Source organism: Mus caroli, unplaced genomic scaffold, assembly GCF_978045245.1.
Source record: "Mus caroli unplaced genomic scaffold, Mus_caroli_1 scaffold_4, whole genome shotgun sequence".
Taxonomy (NCBI): Eukaryota; Metazoa; Chordata; class Mammalia; order Rodentia; family Muridae; genus Mus; species Mus caroli.
Window position 1 is genome coordinate 79,571,895 of NW_028227259.1, and position 25,719 is coordinate 79,597,613.

At 41.7% G+C, this 25,719-nt stretch overlaps 1 protein-coding gene across 1 annotated transcript; it reads left to right on the forward strand.

Annotated features, from left to right (window-relative positions):
* Positions 1-51: 51 nt before the first annotated feature.
* Positions 52-24,600, forward strand: Srp72 (signal recognition particle 72). The gene is made up of 19 exons (XM_021162168.3): positions 52-179; positions 1,778-1,898; positions 3,858-3,981; positions 5,607-5,750; positions 5,829-5,940; positions 7,497-7,528; positions 9,361-9,485; positions 9,577-9,634; positions 13,091-13,222; positions 14,527-14,655; positions 15,494-15,566; positions 17,098-17,162; positions 19,241-19,336; positions 19,727-19,830; positions 19,957-20,034; positions 20,884-21,021; positions 21,821-21,858; positions 22,589-22,748; positions 23,360-24,600. Exons 1-19 carry the CDS (start codon positions 71-73, stop codon positions 23,535-23,537), a joined length of 2,016 nt encoding a protein of 671 aa, XP_021017827.1. The 5' UTR covers positions 52-70; the 3' UTR covers positions 23,538-24,600.
* Positions 24,601-25,719: the final 1,119 nt, after the last annotated feature.

Sequence of the window (25,719 nt, forward strand, 5' to 3'; positions counted from 1 at the left end):
CTTGGAGATCCTCTTCCGGGGCAGAGGTCGCCCTGCTCCTCCCACCCCCTCCACCCCCACCTCCTCCAAGATGGCGAGCGGCGGCAGTGGTGGGGTGTCAGTCCCTGCGCTGTGGAGTGAGGTGAACCGTTATGGGCAGAACAGCGACTTCACGCGTGCCCTCAAGACTGTCAACAAGAGTAAGTGTCCCGGCGGCCCGGGCTGTCGGGAGGAGGACGTCGCCTGGGTCGAGAGTGCGACCCCTCGGCACAGCGCGGAGGGGATCGCTGCGTCCTCAGGCTCGGCCCCAAGCCCGGGGGCGGGTCGCTGCCCCACGGCCACCGGCGGCCCGAGCTCGGTCGCTTAGGGCCACGTGTACTTCCCTCTGTCCCCGCGAGACCGGGCGCGAGGGGGAGGAGGGACTTAAAGAGACCATGGCGTCCGGAACCGCTTCCAAATTGTTCTTCGTGTCTTCTCCGCGGCGGGATTTTGCAAAGATGTCAGATTGACTTTCTTCGTTCATCTTGGGCGAAGGGATCAGGACAGTGTCATGGAGGAAACTTGTTGACTGGGGCTGGGGCCGGGGCCGGGGCCGGGGCCGGGGCCGGGGCCGGGGAAGGAAACCTGTCTCGACACGTAGCATCCGCGCTGTTGCAGACAAGGTGGAAGCGTTGCAGATTGGAAAGGGAAGAGGTGTGAATGTCAAGTCGTTCTCCATTTCCACGCACAAAGTCTTCCCCGTAGTGTTTAGCCAGAGAGTGAGTGAGTGAGCGTCCCGACATTTAAAATAACGTAGGAAACCGACCTGCATTTTTAGCCCCCATAAGTTATAATTTCTAATTTTAGTTGCCTTCAGTATGAGATTCCATAAGTTGTTATTCATCACTATGTGCCTGTAATATGGCCGTACTATATTCTGTACAGTAGCTACACCTGTGTGTGTCAGGTTTGGTGATGTAACTACGAAACCCTTCAGCTGTACAAAGCCCCAGTTACATAAAGGCTATCACAGTAACATACACTTTAAACCTTCGGGTTCCTGAGTTCCTATAAAAGTAGTCACAGTGGCCAGCCACAGTGCATTAAGGAAGACAGCTACTAATTAGAACTGATGATTGCCAGGCTTACTTGAATTCACTTTAGCCCTTCAGTGGGCCTACAACCAATATTTAATATCAGTATAAAACTGTAGCAATTCTTTGATCAGCCAAGACTGTCCCTTCAGCCCTGTCTATTAATTTCTAGAAGTCCCTTCGACGACTCCTAAAGTGAGAATTGGATTCCTGTGGCTGACTAGGAGCGAGGGGAACCATGGTCCTAGTCATTTTGACACTTGACACGCTATTGGCATAGAGCCGTGGCCGCCTGAGTTCTTTGTATTTCCCTTTGATCTCTTTATGGGAAAGGGAAATTTTGAATATTTCTTTAGAACACTCCAAAGATAAATCACGTCTACATTGTACTTTTTTTTTAAGAAAAGATTTATTTATTATTATACATAAGTACACTGTAGCTGACTTCAGACACCAGAAGAGGGCGCCAGATCTCATTACGAATGGTTGTGAGCCACCATGTGGTTGCTGGAATTTGAACTCAGGACCTTCAGAAGAGCAGTTGTTGCTCTTAACCACTGAGCCATCTCTCCAGCCTTTCATTGTACTTTTTGTTTGCTTTACAGTGCTGAAGATTAGACTGAGGGCCTCACATACGTTAGGCAAGCTGGATTCCCGTCTGTATTTAGTAAAAGTGTGCAAGAGGAATGGATTTAGAAATGGCTTTCCTAAACACTGTTCTCTAGTATTGCAGATCAACAAGGATGATGTCACTGCCCTGCACTGTAAAGTTGTCTGCCTTATCCAGAATGGAAGTTTCAAAGAAGCCTTGAATGTCATCAACACTCACACCAAAGTGTTAGCCAAGTAAGTAACTGTTCGTGGCTGTCGTCATTGTTCGTTGCTGTCATTGGAAATACTTTGGCCATCACTATCACCTCGCCCATTGCTCACCTCCCATTGCTCCCTTCTGCGCTTTACCTTTGACCTGCTTCTCTTTCCGTTTGTTGTTTTTTTCTGAAGTTGGAAAACAAAGTAGTGATTTTGGTTCCTTTTTGCTGGACTGTTGGAAGAATTTCAGAATTTTATTTTGTTTGTGTTTTGTTTTTCTTTGCTTGTTTTCTGTTTTCTTGGGTTTTTCTTGTTTTGCTGGGACTAAAGGCGTGCGCCACCATGCCTGGCTGAGCTGTCTTTCTTTTGAACTGCTAAGAAGAGGGTAAAACATAAAAGAATGCAGAATGTAACTGTGAAACGAGTTACGTATACAATTTATGCTTGTAATCCAGCACGCAAGAGACAGGCAGAATTTCTAGTTTGAAGCCGTCTTGGGCTAGGTACTAAATAAGACTCTTGTTTCCAAAGGTAGAGTTGGGGGCTGGTAATGGTTCCCGGAGGGAGACTCTAGGGATCTATCCACTAGACATGTGTAAGCTAACAGCACATAAACAGCTACAGCGATAGAGGTCTTTAAGGTGAACTTGACCTAACCTCTGACCCACTGCCATCCATTAATTGTTCAGGCCAAGACCTTTGAGTTGTTTGTTTTCAATTATTGATGGCTTTTTTTTTTTTAATCTCTTTTATCATTTCACTGCACATGAACTTCCTGAATTGCTACTTTTTTACATTTACTTTGATAAGTTTTTCCTGGGTGGGGATTATAGTCAAAACTTCAAAATGAATTTTAAATATCACGTTAATGTAGGTGAGTTTTAAATCTGGTGGTTTAAATAACTGCTTGTTTGATTGAATCTTTTCCAATCACTTATAGATACCATATTTTATTTCTAATTATTTTTTTAAATCATTTTCATGAACAAGTTAACAAGTATTGTATATTTTATTAAGTAGATTTAAGAACCTTTCTCCTATGGAGACAGTGCTGAGATAGCAGACATGTACGCCATCCAGCTTTAGGAAATGCCGTGTTAACACAGCCTGTTAAATTTTTAATTATTGGAATGATTTCACCATGCATCAGCTTTGGCTATACTGTTTTACCCAGCTGTAGGGTGCTGGGTATGGACCCCGGGCTGCAGAGGTACTAGACAAGCTGAGTTACATCCTCAAATCTCAAGATGTAGCCCGTTAAGTATTCGAGTTGACCTGTAGCTAAGGAAATCTTGTATTGAGCTCTTCCATGATTGCCCTCTTTGATACTTGTTTCAAAATGCCAGTAGTTTTGTCAGAAGTCATGAAAACAAAGAGCAGATGAGGACATGGATGTAGCACGCTGTGCTGCTTTAAGGCATGTGATTGGGAGGCAAGTCACAAAGATGTCACAAAGATGTGACAATTCAGTAGGTTAACATGTATGTAACATGACATGTTTTGGTTTCTTTAAACACACACACACATACACACACACACAAATGTGCTTTTGTTTTAATCCCTGGTGTAGAGCTATGGGGCTGCTGTAGGCTGACCATAGCAGCTGACTATGTTTGTTGGGTGCTGTACCTGAGGCATGGTTTTTGCCAGCCTCTGATAATTTCTGAAATTGTATGATGTTTGGAATTTGGGGAACTTTTCAGAAGGTATGTAAACGCTAGGGCCCTGTCTGGGGGTAGGGGCTGGGCAGTTGTTGGTCTTTCAGGGAGGGTTGTGGTTGTTAGTGGCCATGTTCAAAGAAGAAACCAAAAGAAGAAAATTAGATTCCAATCCCTCACCCCCCCCCCCAATTCTTCTTTCTCACCTATCTAGTAATAGGGAGTGAAACAAATGGGGAGGGTAAAGGGTGGGAAAAAGAGGAACCCACAAAGTAGCAAGGACCAGCTATATGCAAAGAAGAAATGTTTTTGGTTTTGTTTCTGATTTCTCCTTCAGTAACTCCCTGTCCTTTGAGAAGGCATATTGCGAGTACAGGTTGAACAGAATTGAGAATGCCTTGAAGACAATAGAGAGTGCCACCCAGCAGACAGACAAACTGAAGGAGCTTTATGGACAAGTGGTAACTACTGCTTTAAATATCTGTTGGCAATCACCTGAAGTAAGCATTGCTCTACCCCTAACATGGAGCAGGGATGAGGAAATCTTGATGCTCCACAAAATGAACCATCAAGCCAGTTCTTGAGGGTTGGATATGTTCTCTGTTCTTGCTCTTCACTGGCAGAGTTGCACACAGTATTCTATAAACTGGGACTTCTTCGGGGCCATTGTGTAACATTTGAACTACTGATTAGAAAGGTAAAGCCCATTGAGCTATGTATGTAGTTAAGACAATATTTCTAATATTAAACTAGTATTCTAAGTTTAAAATAGGACAATTATGAAAGATAGGGATTTGGGAGACTTTTTCTGTACTATATATATATTTTATTTGTAAAACTATGCCCTTTGAAAATATACTTTTTTTTTTTTTTTTTTTTTTTGGTTTTTCGAGACAGGGGTTTCTCTGTGTAGCCCTGGCTGTCCTGGAACTCACTCTGTAGACCAGACTGGCCTCAGAAATCCACCTGCCTCTGCCTCTGCCTCTGCCTCCCGAGTGCTGGGATTAAAGGCTTATGCCACCACGCCCGGCTTGAAAATATACTTTTTTGAAATTTATTAAAATTAGATTTGTTCATTTTATATATGTATGGGTATTTTGCTTGCATATATAGTATGTACATCACATGCTTGTTTTGTGCCTATGGAGGCCAAAAGACAGTATCAGATGCCCTAGAACTGGAGTTACAGATGGTTGTGGACCACCATGTAAGTGTTAGGAATTGAACCCAGGTTTTTTGCAGGAACAAGTAAGCACTCTTAACCACAGAGCTCTCTCTCCAGCCTCTAAGAATTTGAGGCAAGATTAAGCCTGATCTAAAAGTGGTATTAATGCTGAGAGGACAGAGGTTGGCTTATCTGGGTAGTTGTAGGGTGGACTCCAGCCCAGTCTAGGTCACATAGGGAACTAACTGACCCAGAGTAGCAGCTCTTACTGTCCTTCTTGTTTATTTACTTTGTTTTGAGAAATGGTCTTTCTTACTGTATAGCTCTGGTTGGCCTGGAATATGCTGTGTAGACTAGCCTGGCATTGAACTCACAAAGATGTGCCTGCCTCTGCCTTTTGAGTGCTGGGTTTAAAGGCATTTGCCACCACACCCAACCCTGTTACTCTCCTTTAAGATCAACTTAACTTTGTTGTGTGACTTTGTTGTTAGTACCACTATCATTATGTGCAATATCTGATTGCTGAGTAACAAAAAGTGAACTTCTAAGGGATTCTAAGTCTTTGGTTAGCATTTATTTTTTTTCTTCTGTTTACTGGCACTTAGTAATCATTTTGTGTGGCTTTTTCTTTTTCATTGCAATTTAGGTAACAGCATAGACTTCTACACAAAGATTTCCTTTCACAAACTTTAGGCATTTAGCTAAGATAAAGAGCTTTCAAATATGTACTATAATATAGATTCTTCTCAAGTAACTTTTTCTAAGTATTAGCACACAGAACTAGTTAAAAATATATAAAGATAAATGCTTGGCTTGTTCATACTGTGTTTTAACATTCCCTGCTTAGTTTCAGAAACCATTAGTGTGCTCTGGAAACTAAGACTGTGTTAGTCACTTCTGACCTCTCGCTTCGGCCCTCAGCTGTACCGCCTGGAACGCTACGATGAGTGCTTGGCTGTGTACAGAGATCTTGTCCGGAACTCCCAGGACGACTACGATGAGGAGAGGAAAACAAACCTGTCAGCGGTCGTTGCCGCCCAGAGCAACTGGGAAAAAGTGGTTCCTGTGAGTATGCTTCTGACCCACGCAGCCGTGAGCACATACGCACGCCTACTGTCTGACGGGCATTTCTCTCTGTGGCAGGAGAACTTGGGTCTCCAAGAAGGCACACACGAACTCTGTTACAACGCTGCCTGTGCACTGATAGGGCAAGGCCAGCTGACCCAGGCCATGAAAATCCTGCAAAAAGCTGAAGGTTGGGAGTTTTTAATGCTGTCTATAAATACAGTGTGGCTTATATAAGTTTAGACAGTCCCAAAATTGCATTTGACATTTGTAAAATTATTTGGTGAAAGTTCCTGGAGTAGTGAGAATTTTGAGGAGTTTATCTAGCCTGTTTCCCATTGGCCCTATCTCTATTTTTGTTTAAGAGTTAAAGAAGTTTCTAAAGTTTAAGTTTAAAGAGTAGGTCTTTGAGTGGGCTATAGGAATACTAAATGTAAAATAATTGGCATTATTTTACTGTGACAAAACAGTATGTAAAAAAAAATCATTTCTGGACCAGTGAAATGGCTCATCGAGCAAGGGCACTTGCCACTAATCCTGGCGGGGCGTCCTCTTGCTTCCACATGACATAGCATGCACACATGCATGTGTACACATTCACAGAATAGAAGCCAAAGTTTACATTTTAAAATTTTTTAAAGAAAATCATTCCATACATATTAGTTGTTATTCTATTATTTCTACCTAAGTAAAACATATTACTCTTGTGTACATGTGTATATATAAACTGTATATTTATACTACCACTCAAGGACATTTTAGCCCATTTATTATGTTTCTACATGCATTTCATGCTTTAAAGACTTTGATATAAAAACAGGATGCTAGGAGTCTAGTTAGCCCCTTGCTAGGTCTACAAAGAGTTCCAGGACAGCTAGGGTCTTCTGGAGAAATCCTTTCTTGAAAAGCAAACAATCCAGAAGATGAATTGAAGGGATATTTAGGCGAACAAGAGGCTGGGGGTTCAATCTCCAGCACCAAAACAGAAAATAGGAAAGTAGGAGGAGAGAGTGAAAGAAGGCTTGGGTGGTGTGGAGCCGATTTTAAAGTTTAACTTAAAACCAGCTATCACTCCAGTCACAGGGGATCTGACACCTTCTTCTGGCCTCCATGGGCGCCAGGCATGCACTTGGTGCGCTTTCTTATCCAAGAATTCCATTTCTAGAATTTTAAAGAAATATTTAGGTTAGATTCACATATATGCTTGCATAAAGATCAACTGAACGGGGTGGTGATGGCGCACACCTTTAATCCCAGCATTTGGGAGGCAGAGGCAGGCAGATCTCTGTAAGTTTGAAGCCAGCTAGGTCTATAGAGAGTTTCAGGACAACCAGGGTCTTCGGGAGAAATCTTGTCTCAAAAAACAAAGGAACAGATCAATTGAAGGGATATTTAGGAGAACAAGAACATATAAATAGCACAAGTTTCTGTGTTGTTGTTAATTGTTGATGGGGTCTGGGGGTTAGTGTGGTCAGCAGTGCTTGCCCTGAATGAATTCACTCCCAGTCCAGTCCTCACATAAAGAGCTGTGGTGGGCCTGAGAGATGTAAGTCACCACTAGGCGCACAGAATGCAGACAAACACAAATCTAATATGAAAAATTAAAAAAAATCTTAGGCCCAAGAACAGATGTCAGTTGGTAGACTGTTTGAAATCTGCTCAGGAACTAGTTTTTGCTTTTTGGAACTGTGAAAATAATAGGATTTGCCCAATGATGCTAATTTTAGAACTGTTTTTCTCCTATAGATCTTTGTCGCCGTTCATTTTCAGAAGATTCAGTAAGTATTCATAAAACCCCAATGTAATGTTTTTGACTACTGCTAGTTTAGGAGGTTTCATTCAGCTTTGTGGGGAGATGGTCCCATGCATTTGGTTCACATGGAAGCACATACTGATTTTCTTTAGGAACTTGCCTTCAGCAAATCTCTCTGTGTATTCTATATAATTTGCATTGAAACAAGCATCTTTTTGCACTTGTGATTCTTTTGCTATTTAATTTTATATTTATATAATATTAAATATAATGTTAAATATTTATGCTTATATAATAGTGAATATAACTATTATATTTATATAAAAATATTTAATTTTAATATTCTCCTTCAAACGCAAATGAAATCGTGTGTTTGGGAATAAGCATCTCATACCACCCAGCCAGTGTACCTTCACTGGGTTAGTGTAGGTTAGTAAAAGAGCAGGTACTGTGTGCTGGGGAGATATATATGGCCTGCTCTGTAAGCTGATGCTGTGGATTGGGTTTGTTGTGTTCATGGGCGTGATGAATCCCAGCCCTCCAGAGGTGGAGACAGGTAATCTCAGGAGCCCGCAGCCAACCTGGATCAGCAAATTCCAAGCAAGTGAGAGTCCATCTCAAATAAGAAAGTAGATGGGGGTGGGAAGGCAGCTCAAAGGGTCAGGAGCCCTTGCTGCTCTTCCCGAGGACCCGAGTACAGTTCCCGGCTCCAGGTCAGATGGCTTACAGCCACTCCACAGACATATAAGTAAAAGTTAAATCTTGTAAAACGTAACTTAGGCTATTCACTATGCATGCACACCGGCCAATCTTCCTGATAGGATCGGAGATTAATTCTTCACTGTGTAAGCTACATTAGCTTCATCTCAAGCATGAATTAAGAAAGCTATCTGCCTCTGTTTTTTTGTATGTTGTTATTGTTGTTTGTTTGTTTTATGTGTTGGAGATTGAACCTAGGGCTCTCATGCATGCTAGGCAGCATTGTCCCACTGAGCTACATTCCCAGCAAACCCCTCCCCCACTTTGAGATGGGAGTCTCACTAAGTCTCCTGTGCTGGACTTGAACTTGCTCTGTAGCCCAGGCGGGGTTTGACCTTTGTTTCCCCTGCTTCAGTGTCCCTGTGATTGGGATTGCAGGTCTGTGACAGCAGCCCAGCTGCTGCTTTCTTTAAGTGTAGTCTAGGCAGTGAGCTGCTTCTGTGTGCTGCTGGTGCTCTTCTTCTTCCTCTAAAGATTCGCGGATCTGAGCACTCCATTTCCATGTACTCCTCCATGACAGCAGAGGGCATCCGATCCCACTGTAGGTGGTTGGGAGCCACCATGTGGTGCTGGGAATTGAACTCAGGATTTCTGGATGAGCAGACAGTACTCTTAACCATTGAGCCATCTCTCCAGCCCCTAAGATTTATTTTGCTTTTCATTATGTTAATGTATATGTCTCTGTGTGTGAGAGCAAATGTCTAGCAAGTCCAGAAAAGGTCTTTGGATACCCTGGAAATATAGTTACACACAGTTGTGAGCTGCCGGGTGAGTCCTGGAAACTGAACTCAGGCCCCTACAAGAGTGGCGTTTGCTCTCAACACTGAGCCGTCTCTCCAGTCCTAAGCAGCATTCTTTTAAAATTTGTTTTGCAAGAAAACCTTTTAGGAATTTGGGCAGAAATTCTCAAAAACACATGTTACTGACTACCACATTGTATGTAGCCATATTCTTTCAAGATCTCCTTCCCATTGTCCCATACACAGTTGTCTACAGTGGCAGTTCTCAGAACTGAGTCTCAGGGAAGATCCCTGCAGTTACACGGGGTCATAAGGATTGTCACTTGGTAAGATCCGTCTGTGTCATCTTTGCTCTTAGGATGGGGCTGAGGAGGACCCCCAGGCGGAACTGGCCATCATCCACGGTCAGATGGCGTACATCATGCAGCTGCAGGGGCGCACAGAGGAAGCGCTGCAGCTCTACAATCAGATCATCAAGCTGAAGTGAGTCGGTACAGTGCAGCAGCGGTCGGGGCGGGGCTCTCATGGGCTGCTGTGGAAAGTGGTTTTGGTATTAACACTTGCTTGTTCACAGGCCAACAGATGTGGCACTTCTTGCTGTAATCGCAAATAACATCATTACCATTAATAAGGTAGGAGCTCTCTGGAATTTCTACATAGTGTTTATGCTGAGAACATAATTATCCCAGCTTTATTCTAGGGTGTGATCTCCTTTCCCATGACAAAAAGAAATCCAGGTGTAGCAAAATCATGGAGGAGAGTATTTTTAATTCATAATATTGGTGTTTCTGCCATGTTTATTCAAGTAGTAGATCATCTGTGCAGTTGTAGGCCTTGGCCGTTAGTAAAGCTCTGCCTTCCTAGTTTAGAGCCTCTGTGTATAAGTGAATGGGTGCTTTACATTTCTTTCCTGAGGCTAAATTTTTTTGGGGGTGCCTGAGGGAGGGGAACAAGGTATACGTAGGTGCTTGGTTTGTCCTACTCACCTATCCTCTATACAAATTACAGGTGTGGCTGTAGGTACTTGTAACTTAGAGTGCTATGCTAATCAAATTACTATGATACTAATTGCCAAGTAGGAGATGGAAAAACAGTTGAAGTTGAAATTTGAAGTCAAGTTAGTAAAAATAAGAGAAGCAACTAATGTTTGCTTTATCATACTATGCCATTTTTTTTTAAGATTTATTTATTTATTATATGTAAGTACACTGTAGCTGTCCTCAGATACTCCAGAAGAGGGTATCAGATTTCGTTATGGATGGTTGTGAGCCACCATGTGGTTGATGGAATTTGAACTCGGGACCTTCGGAAGAGCAGTCGGTGCTCTTAAGCACTGAGCCATCTCGCCAGCCCACATTTTTTCCTTTTTAAAGATTTCATTTTAATTACTTTTGTGTATGTGTATGTCCATGCATGTGAGTGCAGATGCCCAGGGAGGCTAGAACTATCCGATCACACTGTACCTAGATCATAGATGGTTGTAAGCTACCGGATGTGGATACTAGGATTTGAACCCTTAACTGAGCCATCCCCCCTGTCCCATGTGGAGTTCTGAAATACTCTGTTTTTTGGGTAGTACTCCTTGTGTTCAGTGTGTAGGAGAGGTCTTTGCCAGGAAGTGTTAGAACATGGATTAAGATACCATTTTTCTGACACCAAAGGTTATCCCTGGACCTTATTGTACCTTTGTACTCTGATAGAGGTCTCCAGATGTGGGATGGTGGGATGTCATAGGTTTCTAAACATTGATGCTAGCATTTGAGTTTAGCAGTACTGGATTTTGAAATATTTGTGAGGATGAATGTTTTTTAAATACAATTGTGAGGAAGAATTATGAAATATTAAATACACATCTCTACCTAAATGTAATTTATATGTTGAACTTTATTCGATTAGGTTGTTTTTGTTTTTGTTTTTGGAACAAGGTCTGTCTTTGGTTATTCTGAAGCTTTGTGTGGATGAGGCTGCCCTAAAACTAAGTGCCAGGATTAAAAGTCTATGCTCCCATGCCTGACTCTACATTATTAGTTTTTACTTTATGTTTAAAATACTTCATGTAATAGATAATACTTAAGAAATAAAAATTCTTAGCTGGGCATGGTGGCACACGCCTTTAATCCCAGCACTCTGGAGGCAGAGGCAGGTGGATTTCTGAGTTCGAGGCCAGCCTGGTATACAAAGTGAGTTCCAGGACAGTCAGGGCTATACAGAGAAACCCTGTCTCAAGAAACCAAAAAAAAAAAACTTAAATCTCATCCTGAGAAGCCAGGCTTAGTAGTACAGGCCTATAACCCCAGGACTCGGAAGCTGAACGCAGAGCATAGAGTGAGACCCTGCTTTAGAGGTGGGTGCTGGGCAGCCCACCTCTTTCTTATGTTGAAAATAATTATGTATGTTAAATTTCTTGTCTTCATAATTCCTAACTACTGTATTTGAGAAAAGGTCTCTGAATTGGTAAATTTAAGCCAAATCTTGAAGATTTAAAGGTTAAAGAACAGCATTTTTACATATGAAGAAAAATTTATGAGTTGAGAGTAAGGAATAACTACCAAAAATAAAATTTAAGATTACACTAAATGATACTAGCATATGGAAGACCTTGAAAATACAACTTTTCAAAAAGTCATGACAAAGTTTGAGAGAAGTCTCACATTGCGTGCATGAAGAATTAATTTATAACAAGTAATATATGAGCACTAATTAGGAAATGCCCCTTCTTTTTGTCAGGATCCTGTTCTGTCAACCTAGGCTGCCCATGAGCTCCAGGATTCAAGGGTTCCTTCTGACAGAGCCTGTTTGTCAGGAACTGCGGAAGCATACCACTGCTTCTGGCTTCAAATTGGTTTGAAGCATCAAGGACTTATTTTTTACTTAGTCTATAAATCAGTAAGAGACTTGATTCAAAAGCATGGGCATTTGGGGAGTAGTAGCTCACACATGTAGTCCCAGCACTTGGGAGGCAGAGGCAGGAGGATTAAGAATTCAGTGTCACCCTAACCAACCCCCCCAACCATATAAGACTGTCTCAAAAAATAAAAATAAGAACATGTTTGCAATAAATTATTTGCTTTCAGAATGCTATATGACTTAGTTGTCTTGCTTTCTTAAGAAATGCAAGCTACTCGATAATTTTGGTTTCCCCCCACCCCCCTCATGCTGGGGGTTGAACTGAGAGCCTTCAGAGGGCAAAGTACACACTGGTTGCTCTGCAAGAAGTTTCAGGAGTTGATTCTTCGTGTTTCTGCCCAGTTGAGAAAAGAGATCTTAGGCAGAGGAAATAGTGCGCTACATGCATGTTGTCTGCTAAGAGCGGCTTCCATGCGTGTCTGTTGCAGAAGAATAGGGGTTTACTTAGCCACGATTCAAGCAAGGTTGTTGCCTTCTTCACTGTGTATCTAAACTCAAAATGACATGGTTTGTAGAAACTGCAGGAATATTCTTTGTAGTCTTAAGTGACTAGGATTTGTGGTGTCCTGATTTAGTCCTCAAAACACACCAAACAGACATGACAGTTCACTCCTGTCACCTCAGCACTTTAGCAGCCAAGGCAGGAAGGAAATGGCTGGAAATTCCAGGCCACCCTGGGCTATAGAGTGAAACCCTTTCTGAAAACCAAAACCTAAAAACAAAACAAAACAAAAAAATCAACAATGGGAAGATAAAACAAAAATCTTGTTCTTTCTCTAAAGACTCCCTCCCCCCCCAAGACAGGGTTTCTCTGTATAGTCCTTGCTGTCCTGGAGCTCACTCTGTAGACCGGGCTGGCCTTGAACTCAGAAATCCGCCTGCCTCTGCCTTCGGAGTGCTGGGATTAAAGGTGTGCTCCACCACGCCCGGCTTCTAAAGACTTTCATGTCTGCCTTTTCATAGCTATAACTAGACTGGGAAAAATGAATTGCAGTGATTTTTGTTTAGGTGCACGAAAACCCAAGGCAAATGTGGATATGTCTTGTTAGTTTAGGCACCCCAACCAGTAGGTGTATCCAAGCTTTCTTGCTATGTATATGTGAAATAAATAAGTGGAAAGGAGAGTCACAAAAGAGTACATAGAAATTTCTGCTAATAGTGGGTGGACTTTTCTTTGTCAGGACCAAAATGTCTTTGACTCCAAGAAGAAAGTGAAGTTAACCAATGCAGAAGGAGTAGAGTTCAAGCTCTCAAAGAGACAACTGCAAGCCATCGAGTTTAACAAAGCTTTACTTGCCATGTATACAAATCAGGTACGTCTCTGTTTCTGGCTGGCCTTGAACTGCTTTGGTACATGAGGCACAGTGGGTGTTTGTATGATCTCTGTGTGTTTTGTTTCATTTCCTTCCTTAGTATTAATAATTTTAAGTGAATTCTTCCCCTTCTCTCAGCATATGGCGTTAGTAAGTTTAAGGGTGTTAACAGCTGGAAGAGGCTCATTTTCCTGGTAGTCTAACTGTGCTGATGATTGGCCTCGCCTGTTCATGCTGTTGTGCTGCATGCCCAGCCCTTCCCTGATTTCCTTACTACTCTTCCTGAAATACAGACTCCATTCAGAGCTAAGATCCAGCTTTTATTTCACTTGACGTGTCACAAATCCTAACTGTTAAGAAGTTGAGTTCTTTCTTTTTCCTTTGTGTGTTTTGTTTGCATATATGTCTGTGTGCCACATGTGTGCCTACTGTTAGATCCCTAGAATCCAGGTCCTCTGGAAGAGCAGCTAGTGCTCTTAACTGCTGAGCCATCTCTCCAGCCCAAGGGATTCAATTGTTTTTGTTTTGTTTTGTTTTGTTTTGTTTTTGGTTTTTCGAGACAGGGTTTCTCTGTGTAGCCCTGGCTGTCCTGAAATTCACTTTGTAGACCAGGCTGGCCTTGAACTCAGAAATCCGCCTGCCTCAGATTCAATTGTTTATCTGTATCCTAGTTAGATTCTGAATTCATGCTATTAGAGCACAAGACTTTAGTCCACAAATGAGAAGCATTTATAATATTTTTATTATTAGAGCTGAGTCAAGGTTTCTTAATGTTTCATTTCAGCAAGAAGTATATTTCTGTAGCTTTTCTATCTGCTGATTGCTTTAAGGAAGAAATTTTAAGCTGGGCATGGTGGCGCACGCCTTTAGTCCCAGCACTCGGGAGGCAGAGGCAGGTGGATTTCTGAGTTCGAGGCCAGCCTGGTATACAAAGTGAGTTCCAGGACAGCCAGGGCTACACAGAGAAACCCTGTCTCGAAAACCAAAAAACAAAAAACATAAAAAGGAAGAAATTCTAAACTTCATATACCTGGAATTTAGGTATTCAGATGATCATTTAGAGCTTGCATTTTGCTTACTGCTTTTAGAACTCTCTTAAAATCAGTTAATTCAGTATGTTATAAATCTATGAATCTAAATAAAAATAATAAAATATGAGATGGATGCTATAAACTTATTTGCTTAACCCTGCATTTTTTTTTCATCTACTGTTCTACAAGCTGATTACTCCATCCCTTTATTTTGGATTATTTAATGTTTACTTTTATTAATACACTTATTAATAAAGATGGGGCATCTTTTAGGCAGAACAGTGCCGAAAAATAGCTGCCAGCTTGCAGTCGCAGAGTCCTGAGTATCTCCTGCCTGTGCTAATCCAAGCCGCCCAGCTCTGTCGTGAAAAGCAGCATACAAAAGCAATAGAGCTGCTTCAGGTAAGTCATGAAACTTCCATGCTTACTGATGTGTCAGGTAGTGAAGCTGTTTCAGTGCTGGTGCGTTATGTATGCTGTAACAACCCACAGACTAGGAGGTAATGCACCACTGAGTTCCCGAGTCACGGTAGTTGACTTTTAAGCTAGAACTTTTTTGTGTGTTGCCTTATGTTAACTTGTGTGAATTCTGAAGAATACTTTTTCATTTGGAGATCCATTCAGCAAGAATTGGGGGATTGAGCTTTAGGCTTGCAATAGCAAGCTATGCCGCCACCCCATTTCAGCAATCTATTAATGCATCCGAGGGTCCTAGGCCACATCATCAGTCAGGGAGGCACTGACTTGGTTTTGAGGCTCCCAGAGCAGTTGTCTTATTACACTATGTATTGCATGAGTTTAGATGGTTGGGAAAATGGACGGGATAAAAATAGGGCCACCCTGAGGGAAAGCTGCCCAGCAGGGACCCCACTGAGAAGCGTCTCTTTAAAACAAGAGTCTGGAGTATTTCCGTTAGGACTTTCTGCGAATGTGATATCATTACACCTTGCTTGGAGACCTTGCTGTAAAGCACTGGTGTTGAATAAAGTGTCTCTCGAGGTGGCACACACCTTTGATCCCACCACCAAGGAGCCAGAGGGAGGAGGAGCTGTTGGGTTTCAGGCCAGCCAGGGCTGCACACAGAAACCTTGTCTTAGGGGGTGGCAGGTGGAGAGTTTGACCTGAAATCAGAAGTTTAATACTTTAAGCTGAACTTCTTATACAGCCTAGATAAGTAATTGTAATGTCTTACAGTTGAATAAACTTATGTGTTTTTACCCATAACTAAAAAATATTTTAGGAATTTTCTGATCAACATCCAGAAAATGCAGCTGAAATCAAGCTTACCATGGCACAATTGAAAATTTCCCAAGGTATTAATATTTTTGACTTTAAGTTCTTTGTTCAGTAAAGTTTAGCTGTTGTTTGAAGCATCCTTGACTGTGATCTTCAGCAGATTGAGCAGAAAGGAAGCTGGCCTTCCCTTGAGTTGGTCCTATGTTAGAACGAGTCTCAGGCCTTAAAGGCCCATAAGGAGCAGGAGCTTCGTGTGATGCACAGCATCGCCCTGCCTTTCCTAGGATGTCTCACATAGAGATACCTGGCTCTGAGACTGTACAAAGTGAGAAACGGGTTCCTTTGCCTTGTATGTTGCAGTGTCTTAGCTTGTTCCTTTTTTGTTTTTTTTATACTTTGCTATGTACAGAAATTATGAGGTCTGATACATTTGATAGGCAACAGAAAACTACGTTTTTTTAAAATTAAGCTTGGTTATCTAGGATTGAGTTGTCCAGTGTGCTAGCTGCTATCTTCGTGTATCTATTTTAAACTGACCAAAATTGAATGAAATTTACAGCTAGGCATAAAGCACTGACTATAATCTTTGCTCTCTGAAGGCTGAAGCAGGAGGATTGTGAGTTCAAAGCTAATGTGGGCTACTTTGTTTTCTGTCTCAGAAACAAAGTTTTAAGTTTCAGTTTCTCTGCTGTAGTAGATACATGTGCTTGTAGAACAGCACAGATGAATGGAACGTGATAGCTACAGATATCAGATGGCTCAGGCTCTCCACAGTGGCTTAGACAACAAGTTAATGAGAAGAATACTTGGCATTTAGGAAAAACTGTAAAAAAGAAAAAGGGAGGAGAGCAGAGGTCCTTAGTGAAATGGGGTTGAGAATTAAAGGTGAAGGCTTTGGGTTATTCAAGTTTTCAGTGAGCATAAAATTCTACCAGCAGTTTTTCATTTCAAGGCCTTTTGGAAGGGGCTCCTACCTCCTTCAGGTTGCCATCTGAGAAAGAAGCGGTGTCACTCAGCAGCCTGGAGTCGCAAGAGCAGCTCTGCCTTTAGTGACTCTGGGAGCTTTAGGAAAACATGGTTTCAGGCTTGAAGACAGTGCAGGGCCAAAGAGCTCATGCTGTGTTACATGAAGAGCGGAGTTTGAATCCCTGACACTCACATAAAACACCGGCCGTGGCTGTATGTACCTGAAACTCCACCCTTAGAGACAGACAGATCCTAGGAGGTTGTTAACCATGCAGCTTAGCCAAAACAGCAAGCCTCTGTCTCAGTGGGAGACCCTGACTCTGCACAGTAAGGAGGAGGCCACCCCACCTCTTCTCCATGCTCGTGTGCAGTCACATACATACTCAGCATGTGCACCACAGTCTCAGCACACAAAACAGAGCAAAACAGTATCTATATGTATATATTGTACAGGCCAGTCCCTGAAGAAGTGAGCAGTGGGCACTCGATCACTGTTCCCAGAGCTTATGTAGTAAGAGATATTGCAAAATATAACTGATGATCTCTTTCCCAAGGAGTAGTGACAGGAAGTAAGTTTTCTTGTATTTTTTCCACAGTATGCTCTATCATTAGTGGTGCTGGTACTCTTCTTATTCTCCATAGGTAACATTTCCAAAGCGTGTCTAATCCTGAGAAGTATAGAGGAGCTGAGGCACAAGCCAGGCATGGTGAGTTTCTGTGTGCCTGTCTGCACTTGCCTTATGTTCGCTTTCATTGGTACTGACTCCTAATGTGTGATGAGGCAGCATAATAACAGGAATCTGTCTGTCTGGGATATACTTCATTCTGTGCTCTGGTAGTCAAATGAGTTACATCTCATTTAGGCCCCACACTCCCCATAAAAGGCAGCCTCAATCGCAGATCGGAACTCTTTTTTTTTTTCTAGATTGCTTATGGTATTGTTATTGTCTGGGGTGTTTGTTGTTTGTTTTTATTAAAACAACTTAAAAGTAGTGGTCAATAAATTTATTCAAATATTGCAGGTTTAAACCAGGCATGAGCCGGGCAATGGTGGCACACGCCTTTAATCCCAGCACTTGGGAGGCAGAGGCAGGCAGATTTCTGAGTTCAAGGCCAGCCTGGTCTACAAAGTGAGTTCCAGGACAGCCAGTGCTACACAGAGAAACCCTGTCTCGAAAAACCAAAAAAAGAAAAAAAAAAAAAAAATAGGCATGATGGCATATGCCTTTAGTCCCAGCACTCAGGAGGCAGAGGCAGGAGGATCTCTTGGAGTTTAAGTCCAGCCATAACTACAGAGAGAAGCCCTGTCTCAAAGAGCCAGATTTATATAGCTCAAAACTTTTCAGGTTTACATAGCTGTGACACTGTCTTTCCAATATTCACTGGTTTGGTGGTAAAAGAACAAGAACTGTCTTCTTCCTGTTTCTTTCACCTAGCACAGCTGTGCATAGCTGGACATGGGGACATCTCCACAATGCTCTCTCTTCATTCATAGCGTAAGGCTTATGCTAGCGTTGTTGGGTTTTGTTTTTTTTAATTAGAATTGTACTATTATATGACTGAAAAATATGCCTTTTTCTATTTAAAGAATTTATCCATTTCAAAAAATAGAAGTATCCACTTCATGTGACATGTGATTCCATAGAGACTGTGCGAGGACTCTTTATTATCTTCTTAATAGCTGCAGAGTCTGATACTGTTTGCCTGACCTAATCAGTTTTCTGTTGCTATAATAAAATACTGATCAAAACCACTTTGGGGAGGCAAGAGTTCATTCATTTGGCTTACAGGTTACAGTAAACCAATAAAGTATTGACAGAAACCTGGGGGCCAGAACTAAAGCAGAGCTGTGGAACACCATGTACTGACTTGCTCCAGGATCATAGTCACCTCCAGTTTTTTATATTGTTCAGGACCACTTGCCCAGAGATGGCACTCCTCACAGTGGGTTAGGTCTGCCCACGTCAGTCAGCAACTAAGAACACGCCCCACAGAGCAGCCCTGGCCAGTCTGATAGGAGCAGTTCCTCAGCCCAGGTTCCTGCTTCCTGCTGTGTCAAGCTAACATCCAAGGAAGCCATCACGTGTGTTGTTTCCCTCTAACCACGCTGGCCAGACTGCATCAGCTATACCAAGGTCTCTTAAAAATGCAACCTTTTTCTTTTTCGTGTCCTTTTGCTGCCCCACATATTCACCGGGTAAGCTTTTGGCAGCTTAGACCACATTACAGTTGAGCGGCGCTGGAAGCTTCCCCATCAGACGCTTGCCTGTCTGGCAGTATTTGTATAAATGTATCAAATGCTCATTCCTCATGCTCTGTCTTAGCAGACTGATACTGCTTTAGAAGGAGGTCTGCATTATAGATAAATGCATTCTTATTTGGAAAAGTACTTCTAGAAATTTAGTTCTCTAAAAAGAATAAAGTTTATGGGGAATCAAGGACTGGCAGAGATCCCACTCATCTGTATTCATTCTTTATTATTTTTAATTTTTAAAATCTATGTTTTGAGGGTGCTGGAGAGATGGAAGAGCATTGACTGCTCTTCCAGAGGCCCTGAGTTCAGTTCTCAGCAACCACATGGTGGCTCACAGCCATCTGTAATGAGATCTGATGCCCTCTTCTGGTGTGTCTCAAGACAACTACAGTGTACTCTAAATAAAATAAATTAAAAAAAAAAAAAGTGTGGGTTTTTTAAAAAAAAAAAAAAAAAAAGAAAAAGCTATGTTTTGAGAGTGAAGGAAGAATCTTGTTTAATAACTTTGTTCCCGTGACCTTTGCTGCATAGGTATCCGCATTGGTGACCATGTACAGCCACGAGGAAGATATTGATAGTGCCATCGAAGTCTTCACACAGGCTATCCAGTGGTACCAAAGCCACCAGGTAAAGGAGTGGAGCAAAGTGTTACAAGGGCATATTTTCCATCAGTTATAAAGGGTTCTACTGAACCAAAAATTTCAGAGAACTAAAATAGTGAGTCACTATTTAAAAATTGGAAGGCTACCTAGACTCTGAAATTAATTTCTATAAAAGTATGCCAGGTTCAAATACAATTGTTATACATAAGGTATAGCTGCAAGATGAAACAAAAGAGCTCATTTGTATTTTTAGAAGCTCTTTCTATAAACTGATGACTTGGTCTTTCATACACGAAGATGAAGAATTTAGTAAGCAGACCCATTTTAAAGGGATTATAGTAAGTAGGACTTCACTCACAGGCTAGATATTTAGCTTAAAACTTTGCTATTTTGTTTTGTTTTGTTGAACCTGTAGCCCAAATCCCCTGCTCACTTATCCTTGATAAGAGAAGCTGCAAACTTCAAGCTCAAATATGGCCGGAAGAAGGAGGCAGTCAGTGACCTAGAACAGCTGTGGAAGTAAGCTCTGGGAAATGCTGTGGAATCCACACCTTGTTCCTGTCGTCGGGGGCATAAGGGATCCCCTTGTTTATGTTAGTGGTGATTTTATAAACTGTTTATTAACTTTTTTATTTCTTCTTTCAGACAGAATTCAAAAGATATTCACACCCTAGCCCAGCTTATTTCTGCTTACTCGCTTGTGGATCCAGAGAAAGCAAAGGCGTATCCTCCACGGTCTAGCTAGAGAGGGAGCACCAGAGCTCTGCTAATACTTGGACTTCATGCAGAAATTTTTCTGTTAGAAATTTCAACTCGCCGGGCGTGGTGGCGCATGCCTTTAATCCCAGCACTTGGGAGGCAGAGGCGGGTGGATTTCTGAGTTCAAGGCCAGCCTGGTCTACAAAGTGAGTTCCGGGACAGCCAGGGCTATACAGAGAAACCCTGTCTCGAAAAACCAAAAAAAAAAAAAAAAAAAAAATTCAACTCATAGACTTGCTTCCACTTAGTGAAAGCAAAATTTACAATTATGTATCAGTAATGGAGTGGAGGAGGGGTCACATACCTGTACATTGCAAACACTGCTGATAAGATTTAACAGGCAGGACATGGTAGCATGTTCCTGCAATCCTAGCACTTGGAAGGCAGGAGCAGGAGAATTAGGTCATCCTTGGCTGTATAGTGAGTTCAGTACTAACTTGGACTTGAAGAAGAAATTAAATATCCTAGTTGATGAGTTTGGGTTCAAAGTGCTACACAAATCAAGCCATGTTCCCTGAATTGAGTTGTATATAGGCTGCTAAGAAACTACTGGTCAAAGCCTCTGACTGAGCCAGCCTGTGTGCACTGATAGTTAGGAAGTACCTGGAACTGCATCACTGAGGTAAGATATAGCTGATTAGTTCCCCTTCAGAATATATACTGTGTATTTGATGTGACTTGTCATTTTATAGGAGATTTAAGAGTATTTTTGCTGTTGATAAAGCCATCCAGGAAAGAGTATTTTTCTGTTAGCAAAGATGTGTTGATAGATACCAATGTGTGTTGTGTTCCTGAACACCTGTCTTACTCCAGTCTTAGCAAACACCTGCCCTCGTCGGATAGTATGTCTCTAAAAGTAGATGTTGAGGCGCTTGAAAATTCTCCTGGTGCTACCTACATTCGGAAGAAGGGTGGAAAAGTTACTGGAGATAATCAACCAAAGGAACAAGGGTAATGTTTTTCTAATTCAAAGTCTGTAAACACACACACATACACTTTTGAGTGCTAGGATTAAAAATGAATGTCACTATACCCAGTTAAAAAAAAACCAAACCATTTCACCAGCAGTTGGAGTGGAGGTTTCATGTGAGATTTGCTGGGATCATAGCAGGTGGAATGGTTAGAAGAATGCTCAGTCTGGTTGAGAGAGAAAGACACGATGCTTCAGAGGCAGGAGGATCAATTAAAGGACAGCCTTGGCTACATGAGACATGTTTTTAAGGGAAAACAAAAACACGCTAGGTATGCCTATAATCCCAGCAGTTGGAAAGCAGAGGCAGGCTACCTTTGTGAGTCAAGGCCAGCCTGATCTACATAGTGAGTTCCAGGTCAGCTGGGGCTGCACAGTGAGACCTTGTCTTTAAAAAGAAGTGCAAAATAAGTAAGGAGTGTCCCTTCTGCCATCCATCCGCCTCCCTTCTAGGGCCATAACCAATGTAACTTGATCTCTGTGTCCTCCTAAAAGATTACCTGTGTATATTCTGTAGCAAAGAGCTTCTTGATTTTCAAATTCTTGCCAAACAGTTACTCACTAAAACATGGTAGGCTTCTGTTTGTATAAATAACTGCAGTAGACCTCTGGTACTTTAAGATACTTTATATACTACTCACACTACTTAGAGGATACTTTGGTAATTTAGGCATGATAGCTCTTTTCAAAGACTAGGTAATATTTATATTGTAAAAAGTTTTATATTATACTTAATGTGTATTATCTCAAGAATAATAATGATTCCCAATTTCTTTTTAGACAGGGAGATTTGAAAAAGAAGAAGAAGAAAAAGAAAGGTAAGACTTTGAAGAAAAAAAATGCATGTTAGATTTCTGTGTTGAGATAGCCCAGGCTGGCCTCAAACTCAAGGCAATCCTCCTGCATCAGCTTCCCAAGTACTCAAACCACAAGTATGCATTACCATGCCTGGCTTAGATTCTTTTTTCAACAATAAAAATAGTGTATTCCTAATAGAACTCTCTGGACCTAAAGATGCTATTATTCTCTCATGGTATTTTCAAACACTGACTTTTATCTTGACTGGAACTAACATTTTCTTACATTAGTGTTCCCTTAAGAGTTTATCTAAGTTCAGAGTGCTGCTGTCTGTCAGGGTTTCCGTTAGTGTGAAGAGACACTGTGACCAAGGCAACTGTATAAAGGACAACATCTAACTGGGGCTGCCTTACAGTTTCAGAGGATTAGTTCATTGTCATTATGGTGGAAAATGTGGCATCATGCAGGCAGACCTGGTGCTAAGAGGAGCCAAGAGTTGTCCATCTTGATCTGAAGGCCACTAGGAGAAGACTGTCTTCTACAGGCAGCCAGCAAGAAGCAGAGGCTCTGGCTCTGGCCAGGCAGGAGCATATTTATAAGACCTGAAAGTTCCACCTCCCCAGTGACACATTCTCTAACAAGACCACACCTCCAATTTCAGTTGGGTTATTTATTCCAAGCCATGAACACACTATTTAGACAATTCTGAAGCTGTTCTAGGTGTATTTCTCATTTATCAATTATTTCTAGGAAAACTGCCTAAGAATTATGACCCAAAAGTTACCCCAGATCCAGAAAGATGGCTACCAATGCGAGAGCGCTCTTATTACCGAGGAAGAAAGAAGGGTAAAAAGAAGGACCAGATTGGAAAAGGAACACAGGGAGCGACTGCAGGAGCCTCCTCTGAACTGTAAGTTGTGGCTGCAAAACTGTAGTCTCCAAATGCAGTTCATCCTGGAGGCTGGTTCAAGTCTTAAGACTTCCCTCATATGCTGTGTGAGAAACACAGACCTCTTCCCTTCATAAGGATTGCAGTATGTGAAAGGAAGAAAATACACTGATTGATTTTATAGCAAGCACTATAACTATGTGATTATAGTGTTAAAAAGGGTATTGTAGGAAGTGTGGGGATGAGGGAGTGAGAGAGCTCTTGCCCTGAGTTTAACCACTACAAACCACCAAACAGCCTAACAAGTAATTACAGTTACTTTAGAGACTACTACTCACTTAAATGTGAATTTAATTTAAATAAATGTGAACTAGTTCTATATAGAATTATAAGTCATTTAAAGCTGATTTTCTAAACTTACATTTGGCATGTAGCTTATATTACACTTTCTTTAGGTATAAAATGGTTTAAAATATTCAAGAGAGTCATGGCTAGAGAGATGGTACATTCATCCTTAAAACATGTGGGAAATTATTAGGTATGGAAAATGAAATCCATGCACATACGTGCTTACACCTTCTCCTGTATTACATTTCTAAATGACTAAAACCTTTCTGGTTTGATGAATTCAGGGATGCCAGTAAAGCCGTGAGCAGCCCACCCACCTCCCCGAGACCCGGCAGTGCGGCAACGATATCGTCCTCTGCAAGTAACATTGTACCCCCAAGACACCAGAAACCCGCAGGCGCCCCAGCAACCAAAAAGAAACAGCAACAGAAGAAGAAGAAAGGAGGGAAAAGTGGCTGGTGATGACAGTGTACTTGTTGCAGGCTGTCCTTAATCCAGTGTCAGTGACATTAGGAACATAATAAAGGTAACACAGCAGGAAGCACAGAGCTCCCTCCTCCATCCCCATAGTCCTGAAATGATTTCTTACACTTCAGATGGGAAGACATCCTCCTCAGACTGCCTCATCAAATTGGCCTGCTTATACCAAATAGCTTTACAGAGAGAGGCCTGAAGATGGCAGCATACGACACATTATCTAAGGTTTCCCAGGATTTAAATAGACAGGGTTTCTCCTGTTTCATCTAGTGTGAAGATACATGTTCCTATCAAGTCTCACCTTAAATTATGTCTTACAAGGAGGCTAAAAGTAGAATCTTCTGAGCATTCCAAGTATGTGTTTAGAGCTATCATGTGATGAAAAGGGATCTTAATAACTGAGTGGCCAGAAACTCACCGTCTAAAATAATCTTAACCATAAATTCTGTCCTGTGATACTGGAATTGGGACTCTCTCTCCTGTGTGTATATTTGTGCACATCTGACTCCTTTGTACCTTTGTTGTTTCCATTTTCAGATTATGTTAACATACTGATTTAGTTCCACTGAAGACCTCAAAAAATGTATCAGTGTTCCAAGTAGTTGACTCTTAGCCCCAGTGTTCTGAGGGCAAATGGGTTTGGGCTTCTCAGTCAGAACACTTAATGGCCACTATCAAGAACATAAACTTTGACCTCTTTACCTTAAAGAGGAAACAGTATCAGGCGGTATTGAAAGCCACAAGAGCATTTGGCCCCATTAATAATCAGATGGCTCCCCTTTCTAGTTATGGGACATGACCTTCGTTACCTTTTTCGAAGTAACGTGGTCTGCAATCATTTTGTGGTGTAAATGTTGCTCTTGTCTTTCACTGCTAGCAGGTCACTTTCACACTCAGCAGTTGTGAGACACACATGGGTGCCTCCCCATGCTTAGTATTCATTTCTGTCACCCGAGAGATCAATTATTTCGTACCTCTATTTCCTGTGATCGGACTACTCTGTTCTTGTTAATAAAAGTGCTGCTGTGTTTGAGCATTTCTATTGGAACTTCTCCAGTGGGTTTTACAAGGCTTTCCTGCTCTGTGGAATTAGAAATAGGGGCTACTTTTGTGTTCAGCATAATCAGTATCTGCAATGTCTATGAGGGATCGACATTGCTCTCCAGAGGACTGAATACTCTGTTACAGGAATAATTGATTCCGTTACATCTCCTTTGCTTAAGGACTTTTTTTTATGTTGACCAACAGAATCTTGATATTCTAAACTTTGAGAATTTTGGTCTAAGACATCATGGTGAAATACACACATAGCCCTCTTAGTTGGCATTGCTAGCAGTACTTGATACAGTCATTGCTAAGCCACAGAAACCTCATTTCAAATAAGTTATTTATCTAAACTTCATCTGTATTAACATTCTAGTAACTATCTGGGGGAAGTCTTTAGCTGGTTCACTGTGTGTGTGTGTGTGTGTGTGTGTGTGTGTGTGTGAGAGAGAGAGAGAGAGTGTAACTATTTGGGGGAAGTCTTTAGCTGGTTCACTGTGTGTATGTGTGTGTGTGTGCGTGTGTACACGCACATGCGCATGCACATTAATAAACAATGTGGAAAACATCCATTCACTGTGTCACATTTTGAAATAAATTTTAAAATAGACTAGCGGTGAATGTGAATAGCGACGTTTCGGGTATTGGCATTTTATGAAGGACTTCCTTATTAATATATCTAAGAACTTTCTTTTAAGGTGACTATCTAAAATTGTCTCCTGCTGCTCCTAACAAAACTACAAATCTAGTGGGATTGAGAGAACTCGGTTTTAAAAAGTCAAAATTCAGAGGCTGAAAAGATGGCTCAGCAGTTAAAAGCATTCACCGCACTTCCAGAGGCCCTGAGTTCAGTTCTCAGCGCTTACACAGCAGTTCACCTGTCTGTCACTCCAGTTCCAGGGTATCTGACACCCTCTTTGGCCCCTCTGGCAACACATGTGTGATACACATATAAAACACATAAATATAAAACAATAAATCTGAGGAAAAAATCCACAACATTGATCTGTGCATTTGTAAAGTATTGAGCCTAATATTTTCAAGCCCACTCAAGATAACTAACCTTAAAACCCGTCCCATCCATCACTCAAGCCGCCTGGGACTCGCCATCATTCCTTTACTA

What these genes read in the sequence shown, in the direction of transcription:
- Srp72 (XM_021162168.3), top strand. Translation starts at nt 71, where the DNA reads ATGGCGAGCGGCGGCAGTGGTGGGGTGTCAGTCCCTGCGCTGTGGAGT. An exon ending in AGGAGCTTTATGGACAAGTG is followed by an intron (nt 3,982 to 5,606) that starts GTAACTACTGCT and finishes TTCGGCCCTCAG; the next exon opens with CTGTACCGCCTGGAACGCTA. An exon ending in GCAGGAGCCTCCTCTGAACT is followed by an intron (nt 22,749 to 23,359) that starts GTAAGTTGTGGC and finishes TGATGAATTCAG; the next exon opens with GGATGCCAGTAAAGCCGTGA.